The 16,311-nt window shown below is 36.8% G+C and overlaps 1 protein-coding gene and 1 pseudogene across 1 annotated transcript; both read right to left on the reverse strand.

The window, feature by feature from the left end:
- LOC120173297 lies at positions 1–1,809 on the reverse strand (annotated as a pseudogene).
- Positions 1,810–10,113: 8,304 nt separating this feature from the next.
- LOC120173307 (probable indole-3-acetic acid-amido synthetase GH3.1) lies at positions 10,114–12,250 on the reverse strand. Its single transcript, XM_039180512.1, has 3 exons — positions 11,883–12,250; positions 11,686–11,787; positions 10,114–11,597 (listed from the first exon to the last, which is right to left on the reverse strand). Exons 1-3 carry the CDS (start codon positions 12,200–12,202, stop codon positions 10,223–10,225), a joined length of 1,797 nt encoding a protein of 598 aa, XP_039036443.1. The 5' UTR covers positions 12,203–12,250; the 3' UTR covers positions 10,114–10,222.
- Positions 12,251–16,311: the final 4,061 nt, after the last annotated feature.

A 16,311-nucleotide genomic window follows, 5' to 3' on the forward strand; every position in this document is an offset into this window, starting at 1 on the left:
TGTGCTCACCACGACAACCGTTTATCATCGGTAAGGATAAAAGTTCCATCACCTCCATTTGGTACTCATGTCCTATAAGGTAGTGTCCCAGCAACAAACACCTTCATGGAAGAATTTAGGGTATCAGAACTTGCTTAGATATTGTGTATCTGGAAATAATTTCATGCCATTCTAACGCATTACACATGGAATTTTCCATATGCTCATGTAATCGGTTTCGTTTCAAATCAATATTGCATTCGGAATTTAAACAATATCGATAATAATATTACGAGCACCTGCAAAAAAATTGGAACGGAAACGATTTCTTTGGACACCATAAACCAGATTTCATTTTGTATATTTTGGAAGTGCATAAAATACTGGGATTATAAGGGAGTGGGTAAAAAATGAAGAGCAGAACTGACCAGAAGAGAAGACGAGCAAGATAGTCTCGAGCAGGGGCGGACCTCCATGGAGCCCGGGGTATCCCGGCAACCTATCATCCAGGGGTGGACCTTCATGATGCCCGGGGTATCCCAAGTAAGCCCTCCACAAGTGTCACCCCTGGGGCTACGAAGGCTCATGGGTCCGTCTCTGGTCTCGAGTTAAGGAAATTGACGGCTGGAGCGAAGTATCCTCAACTACTTCGGAACAATCTTTATTTACAGTTCCACTTGCAGTTCTCTGACATAGGAGTGACCTTGGAATGCATCCTTGGAGAAAGGGTGGCAAGGAGACCATGGACTACAGAGTGGATAGTTTCTTTCAATTCAGGGTATGCTGGTTCGGAAAGTTCGGCTACCTGAAATTATGTTACAATTTTATTAGCCATGACGGTTGAAGCTACGACAGAAGTTCGTTAAAGGAGATTCAAGTGGCAGACTAAGCATTAGCTAGACTGGTTCATAAATATCAATTCCTATACAACTTCAGCCATGAAACTGTGAAGTGCTTTTTATTTATGCCAAATTTCCCTTCATATTAACGGAGAAAAAGCAAAGAACTTGAATGGTATTATTTGTAAAGAGACTTTACAAACATGGCATCACGTTAATGGGATATTAGTTAATTAATTTGTTCTAAAAAGTTGAAGAGATCGAGGGAAACCTTTTCCGGTTGAAGTGATCTTAAGTAGTCAAGTAAATCATTCCTTTCTTCCCCAACAAACTGTTGCATTTGCAGAGCATCACTGTTCCTCTTTGCTTCATGCAGTTCCTTTTTAATAGAGGAAAAAAAGAGAAGGAGATATGAGCATGCATCCCACTAAACTGATGATAAGGAATCGAATCGACCAAATTGAAATTTATAATAAATTCATATTAAATGAAAAGGAAACTGAGAGATATTCACCAATTTAAAGAAGGTTCATTTCTTTGGTGGAGTATAAATAGCATAATGCAATCTGTAAAATTCAATCATTGATCAAACATGGAACATTTCTGGACTGTAAATTTTGAAAAGCCGGACATTTCCGTACCATGGCAATTCTTCAATGGTAGTTAACTCTCGAAACATACAACTAATGGAGCGATGTTGGGAGAAAGACATTTAAAATCAGAAATAATTTTGATCATAGAAGAGACTGTGACATTTAATAATAAAAAAGGATTAGGAAGGCTCCTCTATATACTATATAACATACCTTTTTCACTGAAGCTAGACGAGATTGCAAGTGGAGAATGTACTTGAGAGTTTCAGGGGACATTTGACCCAGGCCTTCAAATTCAAAATCTTTGAAGTGGTTCTCAGTGATTTTTTCAAATTCAGTTGACAAACTCGGAATTTCTTTTACTTTTGTACTGTCGGACAACATCTCTTGTACATCAAAGTTTGACTTTTCTGAACTTCGATGTTCCAAACCTTAACCATAGGCAAGGTTTCTATTAGAGGAAGAGGCATACTGCATATTAAGCTTGCATTGGTGATCAATACCCCCTCATCACGTGAGAGTTTGGAGGAAATAACCATAGGTGTACTGCAGCCAGCAGCATTTACCATACCAGTTTTCTCTAAGAGCTCCTTAACAAATTTCTTGACTCAAGACAACATTCTGACCAGATCGTTTGACTTCAATTCCCAAGAAGTATCGTAACTCCCCTAGATCTTTCAGTGAAAATCTGTCCTTGAGTATAGCCACAACTTCTTCCACATCAGTCAACGAACTTCCTGTAATAACAATGTCATCGACGTATATGAGTACGTATATGAAACCTTGAGGTGAACGTTTGTGAAATAAAGAGGGGTCAGCACGAGACACCATAAAATCCATTTGTACCAGATTTTGTTTTAATTTATCGTGCCAATTCCTGGGTGCCTGTCGCAGCCCGTATAATGCCTTTTGAAGTTTGTAAACAAACGGCTTACCATGTTCATTTACTTTCTCGAAACCGGGGGGTTGCTGCATGTACACTTCTTCGAGCAAATCCCCATTAAGAAAGGCATTATTAATGTCTACATGCCTTAGAGTCCAGCCATTGTTGACTGCAACTGCAAGGATTGCATTAAAGGTCGAGAACCGAATGACAGGGCTGAACGTTTCTTTGAAATCACAACCAGGTATTTGCGAGAATCCCTTGGCTACTAAACGTGCCTTATAACGCTGCACCGAGCCATCTGGATTGTGCTTTACTTTGAACAGCCATTTGCACCCAACAACACTTCGATCATCTGGCAAGGTAGTTAAAATCCAAGTATTATTTCTTAACAGAGCATCATACTCATCACAAGCTGCTTGTTTCCAGTGTTCCATCTGAAAAGCCTCGTGTATTGAGTTGGGGACATAATCATCGTAAGTCGCAGCATATGCCTTTGGTTTGAACACACCACATCGGTTGCGAGTCATCATGTGGTGAATTCGTTGAGGTGCACATGGCTCATCATTAGAAGCAGGAGCAGTTTCTTGAGGTGCTAAGTCTAGCTCAGCATTAATCACATCGTCCTGGTTAGAGAGCGGATCAGAATCATCATTAGTAGGCTGAGTAGAGAAAGAATTCTCATGTTAATGCACGGCAGGAGAACCTGCACTGCTAGAGGACTCCAAGGGCGAAGGCTCCAAGGGCGAAGACTCCAAGGGCATCGAAACTTCATTACCATTGACTGCATTATTAGAAATTTCAACATCATTCCTTGCATCATTTGATATTGATTGGGAGACTTGATGATGCGTGGCCTGGAACAAAGGCTGTCTGGAATCTGCCACTATACTTAGCGATGGTGACAACGTGGAAGGTGCATTCAAGATATGTGCATCAGTATTAGTATCAGCACCTGAAAAAGGAAACACAAATTCGTTAAAAACTACATGACGAGAAGTGTACACTCGACCATCTGGGGCCAGGCATAGATAGCCTTTATGTTGTGGGCTTACACCAAGATACACACACGCTCTTGACCGAAAAGCAAGTTTGTGATTCAGAAATGGTCTCAAGTTAGGGAAACATTGACAGCCAAATACTCTCATCATCCTATAGTCAGGTTTTTTATGCATGAGCTTTTCAAAAGGTGGCATCCCTTGAAGAACCTTACTACGTAACCTGTTAATCAAATGAACTGCAGATACAACTGCATAAGACCAATACTTGATTGGCATGGCAGATTGAGCAAGTAAAACGAGTGCAAGCTCCACAATGTGACGGTGCTTTCGTTCGACTACACCATTTTGCTCGGAGGTGTGTGGACAACTCAACCGATGGACAATGCCTTGCTTGGCCAAGAGAGGAGACAAGCTGCGAAACTCGCCCCCCCCCCCAATCACTCTGAACTGCCATGATCAAGTAACCAAACTGCCTATCAACAAGCTTTTGAAACAAATTAAATGCTACAACAGCCTCATCTTTGCTTTTCAGGAGATAGAGCCAAGTATGTCTAGTGAATGCATCAACAAACGAGACATAGTATCGAAAACCATTAGATGCAATATGTGGAGGTCCCCACAGATCTGTGAATACAAGTTCAAATGGAGTAGAAAAAACAATATTTGATTCATTAAACGGCAACTTGTGGCTCTTGCCCATATAGCAAGCAGTACATGCTTTGTTTACATCGAATTTTAATTTGAAACCAAGGTCATTAGACAAACTAGCTAATATAGGAGCTGCCGGATGTCCAAGACGCCTGTGCCACAACTCATCGACGGAATCTTTAACATATGTAGCATGCACCTCAGCCATACAAGCAGCAGGAGCATCATTATTAATCGCAAACGAGTAAAGTCCACCACTCTCTTCACCTTGAAGCAGCAAACAACCAGTCTTCTCATCACGGATACAACACCGATTGGCATGAAATTCAAGGTAAACATCATTGTCCTTAGCAAGCTTCGAGACCGAAAGAAGGTTCTTAGTGATTTGAGGTACATGCAATAAATCATTAAGCAAAAGGACTCTAGATGCTGAAGAAACTGAAGATCTACCAACCAGATTAACATTAAGAGGCATACCATTGCCAACAATTAATTTACCTGGACCACTAAATTCAGAAGGTTCCAGGATATTTGAAGCTTCTGTGGTAACATGATGTGTTGCCCCAGAATCGACCACCCACCTATCCGAGCCATGAGCAGAATTAATCACGTTAGCTTGAGCCACCCCAGAGGAATTAGGACGTCCTTTGCCACAGCAATTACACATGTTGGCAGACGATGAAGATGTATCACCACTGTAAACCATCCGATTCTCAGATGTAACACAAGAAAATTCCTTGTCGAATCTGTGCCAGCATCGATCTACAAGATGGCCGACCTTGCCACACAATTGACATTGAAAACGTGATTTGCCACGACCTCTACCAGCACCGCGAGAGTTTGTGGAATAACTGGATCGCGAATCCGCACGATTATTAGGGAAGGAAGCACCACGCTCTTCACCCTGAGCAATATGCGCGCACATTGGTATGACTTCGATTTGCTCATCAAACCCAGCTAGCTGTATTTCAGCATCAAGAAGCATGGTATAAACGCTATCAATATTGAAAGTATCTTTCATGGTAGTAATAACAGCTACAAAGGACTGATACTCGCGTGGGAGCCCTTTTAGTATACTGGCAATGCGTTCAACAGGAGGAACCGGGCTGCCACACGACTCCAAGGCATCGCAGACTTCTTTAACTCGTGTGAGATAGACTCTCATAGTATCACCACCTTTCTTCAAGGACTGCAACTTATAATGAAGGCTCATGACCGCAGTGGTTGATCGTGCAGAAAAGAATTGCAACACAGTGTTCCAAACAGCTGAGGCAGATTCGGCACCAACAAATTGAGGAAGAAGAGGGGCACTAATGGTGGAAAGAAGCCATGAGGCGAGGGCACTGTCTTGTGCAACAAATTCTTCATATTCTTCATTGATCTGAGCAACACCGTTATCATCAACAATTGTTTCTGGTGGTGTGGAAACTGCACCAGTGAGCAGTCGTTCCAGCCTATGGCTGCGAACAGTCAGTAGAACTTGTTGCTTCCAAAGAAGGAAGTTCATTTCATCGAGCATAACGTTGACCTTCTTATGGGAGAAGGTCTTCGAGTTTTGGCCAGGAAACTCCATTGTTGCAATCGTTACAGAGCAGAAGCTAGGCAAAGAGAACCAGGACCATCGGCGATTGATACCATGCTTCTTGAATTCTCCTGCTGTATATAAGTATGCTGTACATATGTGATAGCAAATCAATAATATCTCAATATTCAAGTCTTGCATAATCCAATAGTTTCGTTCAAGGCAAAATCTATATTCAGCATTCCTCAGTGTATAACTGCAATTAAAGAAGAATCATTTTTCATGATACTCCCAATATGATGACAAGCATCTATTTGAAGGGAAATGCTACTCTGCATGTCTTTTGGTACATCAAACTTTTAAACTTGTGATCTTAGCATCAGATTATCAAAATTAAACACATTCTTCATTCACATGTGAAATTGATTTTTCCCCATTAAGAAAAAAATGGGATGTAAATGTGAAATATAAACACGAAAGCTATAAACCCAGTGACTTAGACTTTCAAGTTCAAGTGCCAGTCAACATGCACGTATAGAGACAAGCAGAGAGATTTGAAGCCCTTGGAAAAGGATTTCCCCTCTTGGAGATGAACCAGTATAAAAGCATTTACTACAATGGTACATATCATGTAGAATATGAACATACCCAGTCATCATAGAAGAAACCAACAACTTTGACAGAGGTCCCCACAGTGCCTCGATACAGGCTTGAAACCTATCAGATGGAAGTAAACCCAACATGCTTGAAACAGTCCTTTTCATGGCATCCACAGTTGTGGGGGGGACATCTTTATGGATAAGGCTAATATCCAATGGTTCTATATCTTGTATCAGAACAGTGAGGACCGACTTCTGAAAGATGCTAAAAGTCAAATTCTAAATTGTTATCAGAAAAGCACTTCTGAATATAACGCACGTATCCATTAATTTGAAACGTATAACCACTTCCTATCTTTGTTAAATCTGGTCAATACAAGGATTCACAGCAAGTGAACAACAGCTCAAATATGTTGGTCAAATTATTCAGAATAGCCTGAAAAACATGGTGATGGCAAATAAACGGGAGCATTCTCGTGTGAAAGGAAAACAAGAGAGTCAGCATCCCAGCTTACCATCCAAACTGTCATTGGAATTTTAAGCTCGTCCTTTCACAAAATGCGGTTCATTCATAAATAACCCACCACTTCAAGTTGGCAATGGTTTTAATTTTTAAGTGGAAATATTACAGTTAAGGTATATGCATATCCACCAAAGTATTCATTCGACAGGTTCAATGATCTCAATAAGAATATGTTCTGTACAAAAACTGAAGCAAACTTCAAAAGAACGTCCACATGAAAATGCTTGTAGACTACAGGACAGAAATTGCCTCCCAACAACAGTTCATGAAGAGGTTCCAATTCTTTTCAGTACCACATTTTCAAGAGAGAATTAAGAAGTATGTAACTAGAAAGGTTGCTTATCTAATTAGCGAAACATAATTCACATCAGCTATATGCCTATATCTATAAACATAACATGAGCATCCAATTTAAAGAGTAATCTATATGGCAGAACCGAAGAACTTAATCTCTTGGAAGTTAAAGACAACACTAAAATGTAATATCACATAAGTTTCAGTTCTCTAGGCTTCACCATTTTCCTCGTCCCAATAAGCACATCTAGCCACATTTTTTTTAAAAAAAAAGGCAAATCTAAAATATTTCTGAAGCAATTCCGTCAGCGTTGCATTATCATCTGAGCAAAGCAGAAGTTGTTAAACTAAAATCAGAAAAACGGATCAAAATCGACGAATTAGCCGAATTCTCACCACTTCAAATCCATTAAAAAAATGAATCCGATATGGAAAAGCTGACCTTAGAGGGAGTAGGATTAGAGCTGGAGGCATTGAAATTATTGGAAGATGAAGCGACTAGAGGGGTATTCGGGAATTTTCCAAGGTTGGGAGAACGAAGAGAGGAAGGAAAGGAAAAAGGTGTTTGGGGAGAGAAAGAAGAGGGAGGAAGATGAGAGAAATGAGAGGAAAGAGAAGTGGCCATAACTGCTTGAATTATTTTGCCACCGCCACTACTTCCTCTTTCTCTCTCGCTTTCTCTCGCGCCAAACAAGTTCTTTTCTTTCACTTTCCTTTCCCTCGAGAGCAGTAACGGCAACTACAATTGTTTTAGCAGAAGGGAATCGGAAAACGTTACTGTCAACGTTAACTCCATCAACCGGTCAAATAGTCACCGTTCGACGCAGTTTCGTTGGCGTTTTATATTTTTTTTGGATTAATAGTACATGAGGTACTTCAACTTTCCTGAAAATACTAGTTTGACTCCTGAAATATTTTTTTAACTTAATATGGTCCTTAATCTAAATGGGGAAAAAAATATAAGTTGGCCCTTTGACCAACGGAACTGATTATTGACTGTTATGATACTAATGTCACAATTTATAAATATTGAAGTGGCAGTTCATGTTGAATGATAATATGGTAGAGAGATTAAATTGTTTTTTAATCAAGTTCAAGGGACTAGATTATAAAATAATAAACTACAAATTATTATATATATTATATAATATATACATGTAACATATAAACATAAAAATTAATTAATTATATTTATATAGTTAAATTAATAAAAATCAATATAATTTTAATTTTATATGCATATCAATCATCACAACAGATATCATATACTTTTATATTATATATGTATACATACCAAATATGATTGCATTATCATACAATCATATCCTCTAAATGGCTCACCCACCGCTTGTTGAAACAACTGAAAATTTGTTGCCGGGGCAGGTACAGATAAAATCAATCCAAAGTCCATTACTTAATTAAATTTTGGGTTAATTACATTAAACATCTTCAAAATATAGTTCATATTCTAAATTGTTTATGTCGATATGTAACATTTAAATTCATTGTATACGTAAAACATAATTAATGGTGGGGGACCAATCCTTGTAAATGGACTGATCAGTTGGAGACTAATTATTTACTTTCTTTTTTCTGCATTATTTGGTTGGATTGAAGGAAAGTTGCTGAAAGTAACTGATCTCTTTCTCCTTTGTATAATGACAGTGCTGGGAATTCCTGACTTGCCTTTTTCTGATTCAGTGAATTTACATATCGACAATCATGCCGAAATAGTGTTGGTTGGAGACAATCTTTGATAATTCACTGGGAAAAGCCAAACAAAGTGAACTGTCGAGAAAGTGTTCATGTCGGCCGGAAACTGCCTAATTTACTTACCTTCATTCCTAAACAAAACTATTATATCCAACTTTATTTCACCTTTGACTTCTAAAATGCCGTCTGATTCTCATGGAGTTGTGGTGAAACATGAGTAATTGATATATTATATTCCAATATAAGTCTTTTGCAGGGCGTTCTTTACGCTCTTCTTGAGTCAGCTTTATGGTATTATAGTTGTGATTAGAAATAGCAATAGTAATTGACTTGCTCACGGTTTGCTTACTAATATTCCTATTAACTTGACGCTTTCCTGCATGGATCTTCTCTTCGGGTAATTGTGAAAAAGAAATTGTAGCCATCATAGTATGAAGTTGGCGACATTTAACTTCACACTGAATGTAAGGATTAAGTCCTTCAATGACTGTTCCTACCACATGTCTCTCGTATCGATCCTTAACTCGATTTGATAATCTTTCGAATAGATTTTGTTACTCAAAATACCCTTGAGATCTGAATACATTTTAGCAAGTTTTCCATCCCAAAACGAGCAAGAATATCCCTTTTAAATTACTCTTGTGTAGGAATTTCATGACATGATCAAACCAATCATACCACTAAATAACATCTGCATATAGTTAAACTGAAGTTATTTTCACTTCAGATTATTTTTAGGGTTTTTTTAAATGACTTGGATCATTATCTTTCCATCTCGAAAACTCCACCTTCATATGAAAGTAACACGTATCACAATCTTGTAATTTCTTCCATATTATTTTTCGTTTTTACTGTGTGAAGTAGAATCTTCATCACTTGACCATTTGTTGATGCTCTCAAATGAATTTTTACTGAATTTCTCTGACAATTCTCATATATTTTTATCAGAAGTTTCAACATCTAAATTTGTTAGACTTTCACTGTTCATAGTGTATGATTCTAAATTTGTAATCACTAAATTTTATTTTTGACATCCGACTAAGGACTTATAATTTTTTTTATGGTGGTGTTTATGGTAAGTGATGGTCGTGACAAAAATAATATCATATGAGAAATTGAATTATCTGATTACCAAATGAAAATAATCTAAGATTTTATTAAAAAAGATTAAGAAATTTTTATCACTTCCTAAAATATCAACTTCTAAATAATTACTAACATGTTATTTTGTCATATTTGAATATTGCTTGAGAAAAATATGTATAGGATTCTTAATCTTCGATATCAAGATTTAGAATTGTCCTATAAAGAGACAGAAATATTTAAACTAATTAAATATTGTAATATAAATGAATAAGATAAAGAAATGAATTATTTTAAAAAATAAATCCCAACAATGAAGTTTCTTATCAGAAACCTTATCTACTTTCCATTACATGAAAGAAACAATTCATAGGACAAACATCAGGTTGAGCTCAGAAATCCTATGAATCCAAAATTACAAAACCTGACCCTGAAACATCCTAATCAACTTGTACACTAGTTTAATCCTGAAACAAAGAGAATCTACAATTACCAAGTCATTTAATCTGGTCGGTGCTATGCCGAAACAAACCGCTGAAATGAAATCATCTCCTCCTTTCAGGGTTCCATTGTGGCAGACCGGGGCTGAAATGTGCCGATACCAACCGAGAATCCAGTAATTCCACGATCGGTGTGAAGTTAACACACCTCGGGACCTTGTACTGATTGATGGATGCCCCTCTCGATATGGCGTAATCCATCAGCTCTTCGAACGTTCCGTTCTTCACCACGCGGATTTCTAGCGGTCCGATTGAGTTATCCGCCACTCGGCCTTGTCGGTACACCGAGTTGAGATACTCCTCCATGGCTAAACAGCACTGTTTCAGGACTTCGTCTGTAGGGGAGTTTGTCGGGTCTTTGACTAACAACTCCCAGTATATCACGTAGTGACCGGGGATGGTCTTGGTGTCGGCGTAACTCGTGTATTCGACGACGCTGGTGTTGAATTCGCGCAGGAGTTGAGAAGCGTTCTCGACCGCCTTCTGTAACTCGGCCTCGTCGGTCTTGTCCGAGTCGATGCTGAGCAGCACGTTCTTTCTCCTCACGAAATGGAATTGCGGGGCAGAGTTGTGGAACCCCGTGACTCGGAGAATGTCGCCGACTCGGTACCTGCATAGTCCCGCGTAGGTTGTGATCACCAGCTCGTATTCTTTCCCCACTTCCACGTCGACGAGGTCGACGAGTTTCTGGGGCGAATCGCGGGTGAATCCGGATGAATTAGGCTCGTGGGGCAAGAACTCGAAGTACGCCATGTTCGGCATGATGGTATACGAAACTTCGGAAGGTTTGCACATGGGGTTAAGGTTCAACCCGAAATAACATTCGGACGAAGCGTACATCGTGCAGGCTTTAGGTAACCCACCGCTGTAATAATCCAGGGTAGGAATATACTGTGTCATTGCTCCGGTTACGATAACGTCGAGGTATTTCGTGTTGGGCCAAATTCTTGTAATGATCCCCTCCCAGCTTTCCTTGGAACATTCCTGTTGGACGAACCGAGCAAGCTCGGGGTTCGGTTTCAATATCTTAGCCATGCATTCCCTCAACGAAGGGTCGGTAATTTTCCGATTCAAGTCACCGGTTTCGATATCCACGGAGAGTTGTTCCCAGTTAAGCTGGAGGAATCTGATCGCACGAAGTAAACCCGAGGCAAACACCGCGCCAACACGAAGAACTTGGTGTCGGTCCTGGAGACCGCAAAGCATCTGAGTGTACATGCTCTGAAATGAGTCGGGACACAAGATGGCCTCGTTGGGGCTGGTATAAACGTTGTAAGGATCGTACGGTCGGGTCTTGAAATGCTCGCTCTTGTAGTAACTGGTTAGAACCGGGCGAGCCAAGAGACCACCCGGTGTCCTTGTTTCTGATTTAACGAACAAGAAGTATAATCCCTTGCCTTTGTCCAAACCCGGCACGTAACTGTTTACATAGAAACCGCTTTCCATTAATTAAACCAAATAAATTAAACAAAATAAACAATGCAAACAATTTTAAAATATTTACTTACAGATTCATTACTGGCATCAGCAAACTGTAGAGCAACTGACGGCGATCTAGCTCTTCTTTAATCGTTGGCATCAGTTTCCTCTCACCAGCTGAAGTCCCGGAGCTGCACAAATTTCCAGAATATATATAAATATTCAAAATTTTATTATGTATATAATTATATATTATTCCTCGAAATACTATCATTTATATACGAACCTGGTGAGGAATTCCGAGATGGGGTGTGCCGATAAAATAGCGGTGCGGTCGCCATTGGCGATACGCTGGATTTCAGGCTGGAGGTCTTCGTAAGTAATAACGGGAAGTTTGGACTTGAACGACTCACGGTCGATAGCGCCGTTGAGTTTGAACCGGCTAAGGTATTCGGTTCGAGCGTTTTGGGCTAAGATATCGGTTAAAACTCGTTCTTGAACGGCATCGGCGTTTCGGGTCATTTCCTCGATGAGCCGCAAAGCCTTTGCGTCTTTCTCGCATGCCGGTGGACCGAGTGGCGATGAGATTGCAGAACCGACTGCCATTTATAACAGAAAAAGAGCTTTGAATTTTGTTAAATTTTTGTTCTAGAGGAAATGGAGAAAAGGAAAGCTTTTTGATACGAGAGAACTGTGAACTGTGTGATGAGGACGAAGATTAGTGGGGCTTAAATAGGGGAAGTGGGAGTGCCACGTCGGCATAAGACAGGGACTCGCTTGGAAGGAGGCTTAACGACTTGTTTTGAATAAATAAATAATTATTTATTTTTATATTTAGAAAAAAATGAATAAAAACTCAAAAAAAAAGTTTAAAGGAGATTTAATTTCTTTGTCGACTGGGAAGGGGACAAGGTGGGGCCACAACACGTAGACATGGCATCAAATGAGGCAGCCATGTGGGGTTAAGGTGACCGCCATGTCAGCATATCACAGAAGGGGTGAAAAGAACTAAATAATTTTACGCGTCACATAACCACGCGGCTGCTTTCGGGTAAAATTGTTTGCCCTTGATTATGATGCTCCGCCGTCCCTTAATTTCATCACTTTTGGGGGGCCAAAAATAATTAGTCCAAATGTTGAAAGTACAAACAGTTTTTCATTAATGATAATAATGGGTATAAATACTACTTGGATACCTATTAATTTTGAAAATAATCAAATTGATCTTTATAAATTATTTTTTATACAATATCTAAAGCAATCATAAGGGGATGATAATATATATGTAAACACATTTAAACCCATATTCTTAAATATATTTGACTTTAAAATAAAACTAAGTCTCACTCAACAAAACAAAGAATAATATAATCATTGTAATTTATATTGAATACTTTGAGGTAATTATAAGATAATATATGTTCATAATTTTTTAGTCTATTAACAACATACACTATGTAAATATATCTGCTCAAACTTAAATCTCCTGAATAAAGCAATATTCTCTTTTACTATTAAGGTTATTAGATCTTAAAATTTTACCAATCAAATTTATAGGTAATAATATACAATAATAGAACCCTTGCATCTTTAAACCAACAAATCTTATATTCCAAAAAAAATATTAATTTTTTTTATAATTTTGGGGAAATCTTAAAATTCATAAAATAATGAAAAATAATAAAATTACAAAATTCTTTAAAAAATAAAATATTATTATGAAACAAATTCTAAGGACTAAGAAAAGGTAAATAACTTTATTATTGAAGGTTTGAGGTATCGTAGAAAAGGCAAAACAAAGTTGAGTGGGGATCACGTGTTCTTTTCGTATACTACAAAACTAGTGCTCTTTTATTTTTATTTTGTTTTGATTTAAAAAGCAAAAGAATTAATGTTGGAGACACGACATTTAAAGATGTACGATTCTAAGTTGGTAACATTTTGCAATTTTGCGAACAAGGAGCAAGTGTATGGTTTGTAAATGTTTTCGTCATTAATTCATACAAATTTAACTCATACTTCAATTCTACTTCATATCATTTTTGACATCGACCTTCATTTTATGAATCGAGACATTGCTAAACATTCTCTTAGATTTTTATAAAAAGCAATTTTTTATAAGATTTATTCTCGATTTTTTAAAAAATATATAATAAAAAAAATAATATTTTATTACAATTGAGATGGTTTGATCAAACTTACTCAAAGAATTAAGTGTATGGATGAATATGAGTCGGGTTGTTGACCGACTTAGATCCAACGAATCAATAATTAGGTAATAAATATATTATGTGTATGGATGGATATGAGTCGGGTTGTTCACCGTTTTTAAAATAAAAATAAAATACTCAATTAGGTTTTCGTTAGAAAAATAAAGGTAGGCAAAACATTATACAAGTCCCAAGTCCTTTTTAATTTTTCCTTTTATTTGTAGAACCTTATAAGGCACGGCAGGGGCCAAGGGGGACCACAATAAAGTAGATATATCGTCTATAATTTCGCTCGGATATAAATATATTTTTTATTTGATTAATATTTTTATTATTATAACAATTTTAAGGTTATGAATTATTTTATAATTTTAGTTTTGTTATAATTTAATTTTTTAAAAATATATGTAATCTGTTTAATGAAAAATTAAATAAAAAAATAAAGATTTATAATGGATGAGGAGACATTTGGAAACGATGTATTATTATAGATATAACTAGGATCGTAGGATTTGATATATCATTATGAAATTCTCTTATATCTATCGTGTTGACTAGAGATATTTCTCTCATTTATTTGTGATTTTTTATTTAAAATTTTTTATTTGCGAGTATTTACGTATTTTTATTTTGGGATTTTATTTCTTCACTCGGTATTATCCATAGCAGATTCGAGAGTATATTTAAACTCAAATATATTATAACTTAATATAGGGATGAACAACATATAATCTCTAAATTTACAACATTGTTTAATTTAATTCATTTTTTTATTTAGTTTAATGAGTAAAATCGAAATTTTTATCATCTCACAGTATCGCATTATCAAATTGATTAAAATATAAATTGTTTAACTTCAAGGACTAATATTGAAAAAAAAGATTTAGAGACAATTGAAAAAAGTTTCAAGTTTAGGGATTAAATACTATTTTGCCCGTTTAATATGAAAAAAAGTTTTAAACGTTGGATTTATGCAGAATAGTTGGATAAACGGGGCCGTACGAGAAGTACAACTCAGTGATGGGATTTCAAAGTCTGCTCCTCATGAACCCTAACAATTGATTTTGATTCAATTATATGTATTTTAATATATTACATTTCAAATATTTTATATCATTTTTAGTTAATAATAATAGGATTAATTGCAGTAGACGTAATCAACATCGTTTAAATTATAAATTAGTCTCTCAAACTTTGAAATGTTCTAATTGAGTCTTTAAGTATCAATAGTGTATCAATTAAGTAATTTTTTTCAGCCTAGACGTTAGTCTGGACATTAAAAGTGTCAGCTCAAATTTGATGTGGATCGAATCATAAACCTGTATTTAGTTACTACATAGATAGTTTAGATATAATAATGGATGTAATCATAATTGGATAGTAAAACGGCTAAGTTTTCTAACTTCAAAGTTATTAAGGACCTAATAAGTATTTAATCTTAAACTTTAGAGGAACAAAACTTATTTTGATAATATACAAACTAACAAAGAAAAAAACTATCATTAAACAAAAAAAAGTGTGGATGGATCAATGCCTCTCATACTTCATTGATAGTTCTGTCATTGGATATAATGTGTTGAAAATAATAGTTCTAAATTTTAGCGACTTTATTTTCAACACGTTAGATCCAAATTATTCGTACTTAAATTGTCATTTAACATCTCAATTGAGGGCTAAACTAACGAAAGGGCTTTGGCATATACAATATTGTCGCTCTAAGGGCTCAATTATAATGTTTCAAAGTTTTAAAGGCTAATTTATAATATAGACAATAGTTTAGGGATGTTTTGCGAAAGTAACCGTTAATAACACAATATTATAATGAAATTCCTGGTTTTAAGAAATAATACGGCCAACCTGTGACTTGGAAGTTGGAAGAGTACGTACTTTGAAACATGCTTATTTAAAAATTATATATATATTTTTTTGAGAAAGTGGGGAGTGGATCAAACGTGGAAGAAAGGAACAAGGGAGGAAATAGAGAACCGGCAAGAAGTTTGTTGGTCAAAAGCGTTTTTCCTTTTTCGTTCACCAATGATTTTTGACTTGGCTTGCCATTGAAGTCTTTTAAGCACGTGTTTTCATGGAGCAGTTGCGCCGTCCCGGCGGGGCCGGGAGTCCAGGATGCTTCCTGTTCCGCGGTTTTCACGTGGGTTAAAACCGCGGGAGGGAAACCCATTTTTTTCGATATTAATTCCCGCACTTTGGTTTGCGTTGGCACTGGCAGTCAACATTGCTTCGTGGCTCTATCTTTTTTTCAAATTGATCCTACGTCACACGACCATTGCCTCAGGTTTATCGGTGAGGAGTTCACTTTCCTTTTTTCTCCCAGGTTTGATGTAATTTAAAAAACTATTATTTTATTAATTTATTTTTATAATTCTCTTAATTTGAATTTTCCTCAAATCAAATCACAATATAATAGCTTTAGGTTTTATGTAAAAATATGTGTCTAAATTATACATTAAATTAGTTTTAAATGCGTAAAGGATTTTTCGTTATAAA

The sequence above is a fragment of the Hibiscus syriacus genome, unplaced genomic scaffold (assembly GCF_006381635.1).
Source record: "Hibiscus syriacus cultivar Baekdansim isolate YM2019G1 unplaced genomic scaffold, ASM638163v2 tig00003041_pilon, whole genome shotgun sequence".
NCBI lineage: Eukaryota > Viridiplantae > Streptophyta > Magnoliopsida > Malvales > Malvaceae > Hibiscus > Hibiscus syriacus.

What these genes read in the sequence shown, in the direction of transcription:
- LOC120173307 (XM_039180512.1), bottom strand. Translation starts at nt 12,202, where the DNA reads ATGGCAGTCGGTTCTGCAATCTCATCGCCACTCGGTCCACCGGCATGC. An exon ending in ATCTCGGAATTCCTCACCAG is followed by an intron (nt 11,788 to 11,882) that starts GTTCGTATATAA and finishes AAATTTGTGCAG; the next exon opens with CTCCGGGACTTCAGCTGGTG. An exon ending in CTGATGCCAGTAATGAATCT is followed by an intron (nt 11,598 to 11,685) that starts GTAAGTAAATAT and finishes CTATGTAAACAG; the next exon opens with TTACGTGCCGGGTTTGGACA.